This window comes from Lynx rufus, unplaced genomic scaffold (assembly GCF_022079265.1).
Source record: "Lynx rufus isolate CCGP_SWC_20201006 ecotype Redwood Valley unplaced genomic scaffold, mLynRuf1.p SCAF_24, whole genome shotgun sequence".
NCBI lineage: Eukaryota > Metazoa > Chordata > Mammalia > Carnivora > Felidae > Lynx > Lynx rufus.
Genome location: NW_025814839.1, coordinates 21,190,676 through 21,205,574, shown reverse-complemented (window position 1 = coordinate 21,205,574; position 14,899 = coordinate 21,190,676). Strand labels below are relative to the sequence as shown.

The 14,899-nt window shown below is 49.4% G+C and overlaps 1 protein-coding gene across 1 annotated transcript in view; it reads left to right on the top strand.

Moving 5' to 3' along the window:
- Positions 1–14,899, top strand: part of MYO18B (myosin XVIIIB) — a 240,288-nt gene that overhangs the window by 135,205 nt on the left and 90,184 nt on the right. The window contains exons 32-33 of the mRNA XM_047088398.1: positions 438–542; positions 7,703–7,855. Coding sequence (XP_046944354.1) covers positions 438–542; positions 7,703–7,855 — 258 coding nt within the window. The remainder of the gene's footprint in view (positions 1–437; positions 543–7,702; positions 7,856–14,899) is intronic.

Below are 14,899 nucleotides of genomic sequence, written 5' to 3'. Positions count from 1 at the left end.
TTTTACAAGAACAGATTCCCAGCCTATTTGATAAAGAGGGTAGATACATTTCAATACATCAGACATAATGTTGTACAGAGGCCTTAAAATCCGAATGCCGAGATCTGCGAACATTCGAGCAAGGTCGTGGCATAGGAGGAAGCACCTGTTAAGGAGTGGGCAGGGAATTGGGGGTAGGGGCTTCACATCTCAAGTGGCAGGGGGTTTCCCATAAGCGGCCAGCTCGCCCCATAACTGTCAGGCTCCCAAGCTTCTAGGCTCCTGGGTTCTCTGACGGGGACGCGCCCTCCTGATGGCCAGGGCAGCCTTTGTGGAGCCGGACGGCGGCCGTGCACTTGACATTCCTCCCCTCCTCCGGGTGGGGGTCCCTGCCTCGTGAGCTTGGTCTGGATGGAGCTCATTTATCCCATGTGTGTATCCGCCCTTCGTGTCCACAGCTCCGCCAGCTGGAAATGCAGCTGGAACAAGAATACGAGGAGAAGCAGGTAGCCCTTCATGAGAAGCAGGATTTGGAAGGCTTGATTGGAACCCTCTGCGATCAGGTAAGGGGGAAACACCCGCAAACAAAACGTGTTTGAGGCAACGCATGCCCTGCCCTCCGGGCCCTATTAGAGAGGTGGATTCAGGGGCAGGGACAGCTCAGTAGTCTTCAGGAAAAGCCAGACCCTAGTCATTTCAGCCAGCCTCCCCCGATCCTCCCAAGCGCCCTCTTGCCCATCAGTTCAGGCCCTGTCCACACTCACCGGCTCTTCAAAGGACAGCTTCTGGGGTCCACACGCAGCAGAGTTCTTGGAAGAACCATGAGAATACATGGAGTGGGCCCGGCCAGAAGTGACAGACGAGGTCGCCTTGCCTTCAGCAGGCTGTCGGGGAGACGGGGGAGGCAGCCCTTGCTTCAGTGGGGTGAACGAGAACGGTCACTGTGTTCACAGCCGGCCTCGTGAGGACGAGACTTTTGCCAGAGGCGGCAGGCTCCGAGTCGGGCAAATGTAGCTTTAAACCCTAGCTGGGCCACTTCTGTCTGCCTGGCTTTGGGTGAGCTGATTAACCGCTACTGGAAGGCAGAGCCTTGTGCGCATGTTGCCACGGTTGGACATCAAGGTTCTCGGCTGTGGCACTGTGGACATTTCAAGCCACATCAGCCTTTGTCGCAGGTGAGGCTGTCTCGCGCTTCGTAGGATGTGGAACAGCATCCCTTGGCCTCCACCTGCTGAACGACGGCAGGCAGCCTCCCATCCCCTCTCCCTTGTGAAAACCGGAAATGTCTATACACCTTACCAAATGTCCCTTGAGCACCAAGTCGGAAAACCACAGCTGTAAACAAAGCAGGCAGGGCCCTGCACCAGCTCCCTGATTTCCCAGCTGGGAAGCATCTTCCTGTCTGTACCGCTGCTGCGTGAAACCTCAGCATTGGAGGGGGATGCCTGTGGCTTCTATGATGTCTTTGAAAGCATCACAGGAGTGGGTTTTAATGGATTTGCTTAATACGCATTCATTGCCTTTTAATTAGCGATGCTCTCGCCGTCAATCACCAGAGTTTCCCTTTCTGTTCACGAAGGAATGCAGGCCGGTCTCCAAATGGCCCACTAGGGCATCCAGGCCTTAGACAAATAGGAGCTCGTTGGGTATTTTTAAAAAATTGATTAAGTGAGTGAATCCTAGCGCAGGATCACCATAGCTTGAGCATCTGGGTGGGGAGCTGAAGGAGGCAACAGGAAAGCTTCATCATCGTCCTTCTCTGCATTTTCTAGTTTCTCAGCCGAGCAAACTGGGGCCATTGAGTGCAGAGCCATCGGGGTTACTCTTTCGTTAGCATTAGTGCCAGAGTGCCCAGCCCAGTATTTGATTCTAGAACGAGAGTGGGAAATCGCCGGGAGAAGGCGGCGTTCTATTCAGCAGGGTCCACTGGAGCTGACAAAGTAGGTAAACCAGGAAGGAAAGACTTTTATAGATATTGCTGAAATGAAACATTTTCTGTGCAAAGGGAAGGTGATTTGAGATGAATAAAATGCTAATTTTGTGTGAGTCACCACGCTGGGACCTCTAAATAAATGATCACATTTGGTAATCTTTAATGTTTTATTAAGACACTTGCCAAACACATGGAAAAAAGTAGAATGAATAATAGAATTCATGCTCATGCTCATGCACCAAGCACCCACGGTTCACATAAATTAAAATTTTGCTGTATTACATTCAGATATTTTTAAGGACAGGAAACCCACGCCAAAAACAGCTGGTGGCCCCTTGGTTTCCATTCCCAAAGTCCCGCCCCTCCCACCTTCCTTCTTCCTTGCCTCCCAGAGGAAACCATCATCCTGAGGCTGGAATGTAGAATTCCGCTGTATGTGAATTTAAACTTAACCACAGGGGCGCCCGGGTGGCTCAGTCGGCTCAGGTCATGATCTTGTGATTCGTGGGTTTGAGCCCCACGTCGGGCTCTGTGCTGCCAGCTCAGAGCCTGGAGCCTGCTTCAGAATCTGTGTCTCCCTCTTTCTCTGCCCCTCCCCCGCTCATTCTCTCTGTCTGTCTCTGTCTCTCTCTCTCTCTCGCTAATAAATAGACATTAAATTTTTTTTAAAAAAGTTAACCACACACAGTACATATGATTTTGCATTTTACTTTGTTGCCTTCTTTTATGAGATCAGTCTATGATGATCCATGTAGCTCTAATTCATTTATCTTAAGTGCTACCCCATATTCTTTTTATTTTTAATTCTATTCTTCTGCTGGTGGATATGTAGTTGTTTTCATACAAAGACACAAAACTTCAGTGCCTAGTCTTATATCTGTCTTGCTGTGCATGTGGGCAAGAGTTTCTCCAGGGTATGCATATATTTTGAGATTATGTTTTTAGGTGCATCTCAGCTTATTATTGTTTTCTTTCCTTAGCAGATTGTTTTGATTATTAAATGGTCCCTCTTTCCTCAATGAATGGGTTTTGCCTTATGTTACTTTGCTTGATTTCTTTTAGTTAGCCTGCAAGACCTTTTTTTTTTCATCCCTTCAGGTTCACCCCTTCCAAATGTGTATGTGAATGTGTTTTGTTTTCAGTGTTTTTAGTCTCGAACTTTTTATACGAGAATCTAATTCATTTACATCTATTGGAATAACTAATATATATGAAGTTACTTCTATTCTCCTATTTTGTGTTTAACATTTGTTGCCTTTTTGTCCCCTTCATTGCTTCTTCCTTTTTGAAAAAAAATTTAAATGTCTGTTTATTTTTGAGAGAGAGAGAGAGACAGACAGACAGGGCAGAATGGGGGAGGGCAGAGAGAGAGACACAGAATCCAAAGCATGGTCCAGGCTCTGAGCTGTCAGCACAGAGCCTGACATGGTGTTTTAACTCCTGAACCATGAGATCATGACCTGAGCTGAAGTCGGATGCTTAACCGACTGAGCCACCCAGGTGCCCCTCTTTGCTTCTTCTTATATTCTTTTCCTGCTCTTGGATACATTGGTAATGTTTTCTATGATCCCTTTTGTTCTAATGTTTGTTCTAAAGCTACAAACCATATTTCTATTCTTGTGATAGATAACTAGTCATAATTTTTTCTAACATACGGTATTTGATTTTTACAACAATGCTGTGGGATAAGTATTATTAGTTCCTTCTTATAAATGATAGAAGTGAGGCTTAAAAGCTAAAGGAAATTTCCCAAGATCATATAGCTTGTTAGTGGCCTAAGTGGGTTTGAAATGGGATCCATATTATTTGAAAGCCCTGTATTTTTGAAACCTAGTGCTATGCTGCTTAAAAATGATTAAGGTCCAGGGGTGCCTGGGTGGCTCAGTCAGTCAAGAGTCCAACTTCAGCTCAGGTCATGATCTCAGAGCTTATGAGTTCGAGCCCTGCATCAGGCTCTGTGCTGACAGCTCAGAGCCTGGAGCCTGCTTCAGATTCTGTGTCCCCCTCTTGCTCTGCCCCTCCCCCGCTCATGCTCTCTCTCTCTCTCTCTCTCTCTCTCTCTCTCTCTCAAAAATACATTAACATTAAAAAAGTTAAAAATGATGAAGGTCCAAAAAAAATGATAAATATCCAGTTAATTAGAATCATACTTTTGTTGACCATATTGATTTTTTTTAGAATGTTATTCATTCTCTCTCCTAATCTCAATTTCCCCTTCTGTAAAGTGGCTTCATTATCCCCAATGGCATTTACAGGTTGCATTTTTAAAGGACTCAGGGATCTTTGTCCACAGACATTCTTTTCAAATGTTTATTTATTTTTGAGAGAGAGAAAGAGTGAGCAGGGGAGGGGTAGAGAGAGAGGGGGACAGAGGATCTGAATTGGGCTCTGCACTGACAGCAGAGAGCCCGATGCGGGGCTCGAACTCACAAACTGTGAGACCATGACCTGAGCCGAAGTCGAATGCTTAACCGACTGAGCCACCCAGGTGTCCCGACAACAGACATTTAACAACAGCCCCAGACAATTTGGCGTTATGATAAATGTTGAAACAGTTGAGGTTTGAATATAGTTTCCCAAAACAACACTAAACATCATTTAGATTTATTGGTTAATTATTCACCAGCTTTATCCAAATTTGAATCTTTGTGCTACAGAATGCAAACTTGCCGAATGACATTTATTTCCCATTAACCTAATGAGCTTTCTCTCTCTCTCTCTCTCTTGCCCTCCTCTCTTGTAACGATTCATTATGAAGAGGAGGGTGACTTGGTCTGAGATTTTGTTGTGAGTTTTGTTTGCAAAGACCCCTCTGCAAAAGAGATGGGGTGGTCGCATTTTCAGGGTCTTCAGTAAGTTGATAGACTCTGAGCCATGGTCAGCGCCAACATTAGGGAGTGTCCCTGACGCCAACCTGCTCCACAGGCAAATGAATGCTCTTTATACTCTTGGGATGTATAAAGATCAAGAACAGACATAGAGATAAGAAAGATGCTAATATGCTGCTTGAATGCAATCAGGGTAATGAACCTGGGCTCGAGTTAGTGATTCAGGACTCAGGTTCCCCTAGGCTCTGCCGTGCAGTGGTTAGAGACTTGCATTCTAATAGTGAGCTGCCCAGGGTCCTGCACAGCCACTCCGTGACCTTGGGGAGAGCACTTACTCTCTCTATGTCAGTTTCATCCGCTGTACCTCCATTTTCCGGAGACGGTACATACTTAAAGAGTCCCCACCGCTCACAAGACATGAGCTGGCCCCAGGCTCCCTACCCCACCTCCGTGTTTTACACCCTCATGCTAATCACTCAGAACCAGATATACAAGACTTTCTCAGCCCTCTGTCTTTGCTCATGGCATGGCTTCTTCCTGAAATGCCCTTCCCACAGCTCACCTGGCTCCCACTTACCTAAGACTCTTGCGGATCCCCTCCCACCTGAGCTGGGCGATGCTCCTCCCAAGCACGCTTTCCCTTAAATTAAAAAGCAGAACACAGCTCTTGTATAGTACATTTCCCTACAATTACCCCTTTCTGGCCAGGACAGCTGGATTCCTATCCAAACTTCCATTTCATAGCTGTGTGACCTTGGGCTGGTTACTTCCCCCTCTGTAGGCATCAGCTTCATCATCTGTCAAATGGGACTCCTAATACTACATACCTCATAGATGCTTCATGAAGACCAAACGTGTTAATTTCCCTAAAGGGTTTCGAACCGGGTCTGACACTTAGAAAGCTCCCTTTAAACGTAAGCTATTACTGCATTTTATAAAGGCAATAATAATAACGTCTATTTTTAAGAGATTGTCACAGGAGTTAGATGCAGTAACATGTGACAAATGGCCTGGCACAATGCCCCGTCCTGATCTCAGCTCAGCAGGTGAGATTATATAACACACACACACACACACACACACACACACACACACACATTAGCATTTAAAACTTAACAAAGCAATACGTCTGAGAACAAAGAGGCTATATTCGAAGAACCAACTCATTTTTCAAAGAATTCAAAGCTAGTTGCCGAGAAATAGTAATGCGTAATCTAGAGGAGTGCATTCTAGGTCATCAGACAATACTCATAATTCTTTATATTTGTAAAGCACTTGACAGCATGCAAAGTGCTTTCTGATCCATTATCATGCCTGATCCTTGTCTTATCTCAACATGGAGGGTAGAGATTATTTTTTTCACCTAATTTTTACAGACAAGGAGATTCGGGTTCAGAGAGGTCGTATGATTCAGCCATCCTTCCCAATGTCAGCAAATGGTGAGCCAGGGTTTAAAACCGGGGCCACCCTATTCTCAACCCCACCTTCTTTCTAGAATATTCTGGGGCATTCTGAGCATCCCAGGAAATGGTTGTTGAGAGGCACAGGTATCCAGGTGGGTAGAAATTGGGTCCCACGGCTGAAACACACCTACACCCCGTTTTCTTGAAAACTCCCCACCTGATAGATGGTGCTGTGTTCTTTCTGCTGGTCTCTGGAGAGTCCGAGAAGGGAGCTGTTAGTTTCTTTTTGTATATTTAAATTGAAACACACCTACACCCCATTTTCTTGAAAACTCCCCACCTGATAGATGGTGCTGTGTTCTTTCTGCTGGTCTCTGGAGAGTCTGAGAAGGGAGCTGTTAGTTTCTTTTTTTTTTTTATTATTTATTTTGAGAGAGAGAGAGAGAGAGAGAGAGAGAGAGAGAGAGAGAGCACTAGCAGGGGAGGGGCAGAGAGAGAGAGGGAGAAAGAAAGAATCCCAAGCAGGCTTTGCACAGGCAGTGCAGAGCTCAGCGTGGGGCTTGAACTCATGAACCGTGAGCCGAAACCAAGAGTCAGAGGCTTAACTGATGGAGCCACCCAGGCACCCCAAGGGGCTGTTAGTTTCTTCCAGAGTTTCAGAGGTGCTCCCCTAGTGTTTTTCCAGTAGGCGCTGTTTGTAGGTGAGACTGTGGACTGTCGCTGTTTCATGCCGGTCCTCTGGGGAACCCTGTGCCTCTCTCCGTTTGTTGGCCGCTGGGAGTTGTCACCCTCCTGGTGCTGAGTCCAGGAACGTGGCTTCTGCAGGGGCCACTGGACAGCTGCCCGCTCAGAGGGCCTACAAGTTCAGGGATTTGGGGGAAGGAACGTGCTCACTTCTTGGGTAACAACTTTTTGCAGAAAATGACCTCATGCCTCAACCTGGCAGAGGGGACCAGCTCGAGGGACAGCAAAACTTGACTTAGATCTCCAAAAACAGCACAGCTATATTAAGCACCATTTACTGAAGCATAACATATAGGCAGAGAAGCATACCGGACCCCTCCCGTACAGCTCAATGCATTTTCATAAACTCAGAGAAGTACCACCCACATGAATAGCATTAAGGGGCTCCCGAGTTCTGCCCTATCTAGTCCCTGCCCCTGCAGGGAAACTGCTGTCCTCACTTCTGTCACCAGAGGGCCTCCCCTGACCTGTAGGCTCTCACAAGTTGGGGAGAGGCCATATTGATGGCTTTGGTGCCAACCACGAGACATAGTGACTTTGGATCCTTACAGGCTGTGAGGGCAGCTTTGGGCACAGCTTATTAGGCATTCGGCTAAACACCTTTCTAATTCCCACGACAGCCCCGTGCGGTTGATGTCTTTCCCATTTTGCAGATGTGGAAACTGAGGTTCGGGGAGGAGAAGGGTCTTGTCCAAGGTCCCACAGTGGGAGAGGCGGAGGCAAGATTTAAACCCAGGGAGTCTGGTTCCAGAGAACTTGGACCCTGGCCACTGCTTTGCCATCTTAGCTCATGAGAGCCTTCCCTTGGCTTCCAGATCGGCCATCGGGACTTTGACGTGGAGAAGCGTCTCCGGAGGGACCTCAAAAGGACTCACGCGCTACTGTCCGACGTGCAGCTCCTTCTGGGGAGCATGGAGGATAGCAAGACGTCGGTCAGCAAGGAGGAGCTGGAGAAAGTGCACAGCCAGGTGGGTGTCGTGGGTCCCCTCAGGACCAGGCTGGGGAGGGTGCTGCAGCCAGCCAGGGCATGGGGATGGGGGTGGCCACTGCACTGACGTCCGACCTTCACAGACCTGCATGAAGAAGGGGGACACCGAGGGGCTGAGCATGTCATATGGAGGTGGTTTATAAGTGAGAGGGAGGGGTTTATAAGTGACCGAGAAGTCCAGTTCCCTTCTTCAGGGTGGAGGCAGAAGGCAGCCCGAGGGCACGGGCAGATCGGGGGCCCGTGGCAGAATGGCCGAGGGCAGCGCGCGTGCGCATGTGTGGTGGCCAGGTGGTGCCCACCAAGGCTGGGTATGAAACAACGGGTAGTCGTGCTGATAAAGCAAAGCCTAAACCGCCACCACCACCACCAATAGCCGTTTGCCAGTTAGAATTGTAATGATGCGGATCTCTGGCCGTCTCACCTTCTGGAGCTCCCACCATGTAGCGCTTACTCTGTATGGGATGGGGCACCGAGTTCTGTACCGAGGTCTCCAGGATTTTCATCTCCATTTTCCAAGGGAGGGGACTGGGAGACAAGGAGGGCAGGAGACCCACCCCAAGGCAGCTAGAAAGTGTCAGAGCCAGGATTTGAACTCAGGACTCCACCCTCCCTGGCTGCCCCCGGGGAGGAGTGGAGGCAGATGGGAGGTGAGACCAGGAAGGAGCCAAGGACCTGGGGAGATGGGACGACGGGCTCGGGCGCTGCCCAGTGCAGACAGCGCAGCCCATGGAGGCAGGTGTCGAGAGGCGTGAGGTGTTCAGATTCCGCAGGGTGGGGTGGGGGGAGGTTGGCGGACTTGGGGAGAGAGGTCCCAAGGCGGAATATCACAGCAGGGACACGGGACTTGCTACCTGACCCATGCAGGGACAGGGAGCGGGGGAGTGAGCTGAAAACAACACAGGGGAGCTGAGAGCCCCACTGGGGGTGTGGTGCCCTTGCATTTGGTGTCACTTCTAAGTCCCTCGTTTCCTGCTAATAAACGACATGTGCTGAATCCAGGTGTGGAGAGACGGAAGGCATTTCCTGCTGCCCTCACCACCTCACCTTCTCAGAGTGTTGCCCTCTGTTCTTTCTCCTTCTCTGGCCTTCTATCACGTGGCCTCAGAGCTGCCACATGGCTGCGGGCTTCTCTATCTCCACAGAATATCCCCAGAAACTTAGATGGGTTATCTGTACTTTTCGGACCCTCAGGCAAAACGATACACTTCCGGAGGGCAAGGCTCTGCTTTAACCATGTCTGGTGGTACCTGTCCAGTCCATTGCCCATAATAAATACTGAATAAATGCCTGCCTGTTGAATTCAGTGGGGTCCTCTGCCTCATTTGACAAGTGAGGAAACTAGGGAACAGAGAGGGTGAGGGATTTGCCTGAGGTCACACAGCCAGTCAAAGGCAAAGCTGGGCCTTGAACCCGCTTTCCCTGACTCCGAAACCTCTGACTGCTCTTCTCTCTTCCTTCTGGAGGAGCTCAAGAAGGTCAGCAGGTCCCCAGGAAGGCAGCGGGAGACAGCAGAGTCTAGCTCCAGGTCGTAGAAACCGGATCCAGAGCTTTCTCTGCTTCCTGTCTCCGGTGTCAGTTTCCTGTCTGTAAAATGAAAGGTTTCGGGTAGCAGTTGGTTAGCTAAGGGAGAAAAACCTTGGTTTCCTTTTAAACAAAATTCCAGCCTCGATTCAGATTTCACGAGTTTCCCCGTTCATTCTTGGATTCCGTGCATTCCCGTTCCAGGATCCAACCAACCCAGGGCACGACACTGTGTTGGGTGGTCTGGCCTGCCCAGTGTCCTCTGGTCTGGGACAGGTTCCCGGTCTTGCCTTGCTTTTCATGACCTTGACAGTTTTGAGGAGGACTGGCCAGGTATTCTGTAAAGTGTCCCCCCCAGTCTGGCTTTGTGTGATGCTTTTGTCATGATTGGACCAGGTTGGTAGGTTTGGGGAGAGACCTCCCCGGAGGTGCAGTGCTGTGAAACCTGAAGACGCCGAAGGGCCTCCTCTCTTAATAATCCTATTAATTAATGCTCTGTTGTATCTGCTAATGCTCTTTCAGGGTGACCAACCATCCTGGCTTGTCCCGGACTGTCCTGCTTTTAAGGCAAACCCTATTCTCCGCGTGGCCGTGTCAGAAAACTAGAATCCCCTGGGCTTAAGTGCACCCTTGTACTCAATCTCATTACCCTTCTTACTCCCTGGGGAAGGGAAGTGACCTTGCGCCCATTTTACAGGTGGGGAAGTCCTGTCCAGAGATGGGAAGTGACGTGTCCGGCAACTAAGTGGCAGAGCTGGGATTCATATCCAGGTCTCGTGATTCTAACTGCAGGATCTAGGGGTTCCTTGACCTTTCTCTTTGGCTGGCCACGTGGGTGGAAGACGCTTAGCCTTTTGACTTGCCTCAAGTGGGCAGAGATGTCTGAGCACTTGGTCAGGATCCAGGCTCTTCCTGCCTCCCACCAAAATATTCCTGATGCCACAGCATCCAAATGTCCCCGTCCCCACAGATGATTGTTCTCAAAAAGGAACCATGATGGTTTTGTTCGTTCTTTTCCTTCCTTTTTAAAGTATTCATGAGCAACCTTCCTCGGCAGGGTTAAAATGTGTGTTCTTGACAAATGGTGGTATTTAATGAAGGCGCCTCGAGCTGAATCAAAGAGCTTCATTCTTCTGAAAGTCCTTCTTCCCCATCTCTGCATCCGGCTCCTATCAAAGGGAATTCACAGCCTTGGCTTTCTGTTGCTGTTGTCATGGAAATCGTTATAAGGATGGTTTCGCGTGGACCAGAGGTCAGGGTACAGTTGCTTTGGTTCCCAGCACACGTGTCCCGGATGCCGGAGTCAGAGCTAATCAAATAAAGCAGTGATGACATTGGGCATCACTGTGTTTCCTCTCCGAGGGAAGGTATTTGTCCTTTACCTGAAGGCTCCAGGGACCGAGGCAGAGAGAGCAGAGAGGAGGGGGAAGAGAGAGGGAGCTAACTTTGCTACTGACTGTGCCGTAAGTGCTGGGTATGGCACTGAACCCCTTCCTTCCTTCCTTCCTTCCTTCCTTCCTTCCTTCCTGATCTATGCAGCACCTGCTGTGAGTCAGGTGATATGCTCCATCTAGGCGTATAATGGTTAGTAAGGCAGGTACCCTCCGTCGTGAAACTCACATCTGATGGAAAAGGAGGCAAGCAAACAATGATAGAAATAAGTAGAAACATCTCACACCTTGATATGGGGAATAAAGGCAATAAATGGAGTTCTGGAATAGGCAATTGCAAGGGGTCTGGTTGAGCCTGGGTGGTCAGCTCAACTACCCTGGGAGAAGGAGGAGCAGACAGAGACCTGACCACGCAGGACCTGGAAGGCTTGGGTTTTACACGAAGGGTCGTGCGAAGCCATTGGGAGGTTTTGAGCAGAGAGTGACATAATCCGATTCGCGGTTGAGAGGCTCGCTCTTCTGTGCGGAGACTAGACGTGAAGAGGATGGCAATGCCGTTAGGAGGCTAGAATACCCTTCCAGGCCGGAGGAGATGGTCATCTGGGCTAAGTGGTGACAGAGCTGGCTAGAAGGGACAAACCTGGGGCTGGTTTGAAAGATAGGGGGCTCGTAGACTTTCTGGTGGCAGCAGTAAATGTGCTATCTAGATAATCCTTACCATAACCACAGGAGGAGGGTACTTCTATTATTGACCTGTTTAATAAAGATACAATCTCTGAGAGGTTGAGTAACTTACCCAAGGGCACACAGCAATATATGTCCGAAAGCTGTGAATGCCAGCAGTTCTGTGTCCGTGCAACTTGGCTGGTATAGTATGGGTCCTATTAACATTGAGCACCTACTATGTACTAGGCTTTTCTGTGGTGTCTTGGGGTCCCCAAACTTGGCCGCACATCAGAGAACTTAAGCACTGTTTAAAAATCCCAGGTTCTGGGGCGCCTGGGTGGCGCAGTCGGTTAAGCGTCCGACTTCAGCCAGGTCACGATCTCGTGGTCCGTGAGTTCGAGCCCCGCGTCAGGCTCTGGGCTGATGGCTCGGAGCCTGGAGCCTGTTTCCAATTCTGTGTCTCCCTCTCTCTCTGCCCCTCCCCCGTTCATGCTCTGTCTCTCTCTGTCCCCAAAATAAAAAATAAAAAAAAAAAAAAAAAAAAAAATCCCAGGTTCTGGATCCCACCCCCAGGTAGTCTTTTCTTTGTCTTTCTTCATTAAGTCTGGGTTGGCACCCAGTATCTACATTTTTTAGGACTGGCATCTGGGAATCGCGGGCCTCATTTATCTCTCAAAACACCCTTTACAATTCTGTGGCGACACGTCCATTTCGTAGACGAGAAAACTTTCGTAGGCGAGGTTACCTTAGTGTGACAGACCTTCATTCGGCCGTCTCAACATTAATTAAATTTGAGTCAAGAGGACTGGATCTGGCAGCTGCTAAACTCGTGACGTTCAACGCGCAGCGTGACCTCCCAGAGACTTTTTCCCAAAGTGGAGAGTTCGCGTCGCTTGATGGCCCAGTGCTTGTGGGGGGCTGATGAGGTCAAAGCCGCAAGGTTCTCGGGGGGCTGATGAGGTCCAAGCAGCAAGGTTCTCAGAAACATGACCACGCCCTGCTGCCCTTCTAGCTCAGTAACTGTGGCGTGGAAGAGCCCAGAGAAAGGTTTACTCTCTCAGGGCACGGACAAGGGAATTGCTTGAATGCACCTATTAAAAAACTCATGCATTCAGCAAATATTAATGTGGTCTGAACTCTGGGACCCATGGGAGGCCAGGCTGCAGGGATAAGGAGGAGACAGTATGGGGGGGGGTATGTTGATAGTTGGGTTTAGTGAGCGTGGCTAAGGGGTTTGGGTTTTATCCCAAAGGTGATGGGGAGCCATAGAGAGTTACAGAGTAGAGATGGGCGTGGTCAGATGGGCGTGGGGATTCCAGGCCCCAGCTGAAGCTCTGATGTGCGGCGTGCCAGGCCTAACCAGCAGCATGGGAGAGTTCCCTTCGAGCATCTTCCAGAATCTCTGGATTCTGCCCTTAGTGGACAGGCATCCCCTCGGCCCATTGCCCCGGCGTCTAGGACCCCGAGAATTATTTGGCTCTTTTCACCCAGTTTCCTTCCACTGGGAGCCTTGGATATATCTCTGATAATACCGTGGTTTAAGACCCTTGTGATAAATCATGGGAGAGTCCTAGAACTTTTGGCGTTCAAATCCTGCCTCTGCTGCCTAATTAGCTGTATGATTTGGGGTGAGACATCCTGTGTTGCAGCCTCCTTTTCCTCATGTACAAAGGGACATGAGGGACGCCTGGCTGCCTCAGTCACTTAGGCATAAGACTTCGGCTCAGGTCACAATCTCCTGGTTTGTGGCTTTGAACCCCGTGTCGGGCTCTGTGCTGACAGCTCAGAGCCTGGAACCTGCTTCGGATTCTGTCTCCCTCGAGCTCTCTGCCCCTCCCCCGCTCTCACCTTGTCTCTCTCTCTCTACCTCTCTCTCAAAACATTAAAAAAAAGTCTTTTTAAATAAAAAGGGGCATGATATTCCCAGGCCCGGGGCTGGTTTAAAGAACGCTATGACTGTGCATTTGCAAGAATTCTTTAAAATAAAAACTTGAAGACCGTGATTTTTAAAACGTAGAGCTCCCCGCCGGCTCCCTCGTCCGAGTCACAGGGGTTGACTGCCGGAAGACTTTGGTTTCTGGGTAAACGATTTTACAAGACCTCGTAGCACAGACTAGGCAGGGCGATGTGTGGGGATGATCTAAAGACACCTGTTCTTTAGGAGCAATTACTAATTAATTCCCATGGAATGTTTCCACTGGAAACAAACTAATCTGGAGACAGAAGCAATCCCAACAACCAAGATACGTAATTGAGATCATCGCCGTGTGTAAATAACATCTGTGAGAAGCAGATGCTGGCACCTGGCTCCCACAAGACCCTGGAAGAGGACGTTTTCTCCAGGACACTGGTTGCTTTCACTTTTTTTCCCATTCAATTCACGCCTTTGACCTTCGTCTCTTCCCCCAAAGGGAATACGGTATTTGCTTTTTGCGAAATGGAGACCCCCAAGCTCCTTCCTTTACTTCATTCATACTGGGGACCGTGTTCCCCCTCTTCGTGCTGAGTACAAAGCTGTCACCAAGTCTCAGTCATTGTACCCCCAAATGGCCCTTCAATCCTTCCCCCTTGACACCCCCCCCCCCCAATGATCACCCACCATCAGTATTTCTCATGCTGGCCCCTGGCCTGGTCCAAGCAATCTTTCTGCCACCCGATCTTCGGAGAAAGAAGTTTAAAATTTACATACAGTCTTGGCTTTTTGTGTTCAAGATCCGTCACTGGCTTCCATCGTCCTCAGAATACAATGCAGGTTCTCCAACGTGACCTTTACGGGTGCCAAGTCTGGCTCCCATGCTCCTGACATGTCTGACCAGCAGCTTAGGGACAGCTTGGGGTCGCTCACACCTGTCACATCACCTTCCCGCCTTTGCCCAGGCTGTGCCTTTGGCCAGACTCCTGCTTCTCTCTTCTGAAGCCTGTTTGCCTGGTGACCATCTAGTTCTCTTCCTTTTGTTTTTGTGTTTTTTAAATGTTTATTTATTTTTGAAAGACAGAGGGGGAGAGAGAGACAGAGTGCGAATGGAGGAGGGGCAGAGTGAGAGAGAGAGAGAGAGAGAGAGAGAGAGAGAGAATCCAAAGCAGGCTCCAGGCACAGAGCCCGACCTGGGGCTTGAACTCACGGACTGTGAGATCATGACCTGAGCCGAAGTCAGACGCTTAACCCAGTGAGCCAGCCAGACGCCCCCGTCTAGTTCTCTTCTGAGCTTGGGTGTGGGCATCATTTCTGGGAGCCATCTCTGACCCCCATGAGCTGGCTGAGGGCCCACCCCTCTGGGCTCTCTCTGTCTGCTGGGTTTACCTCTGGGGTGGCACATTCTCTCGCAGTGTATTCTGAGGACAATGGAAGCCACTGATAGATCTTGGACACAAAAAGCCGAGACTGTATATAAATTTTAAAATTCTCTCTCTGAAGATCAGGTGGCAGGAGGATTGCTTGGACCAGG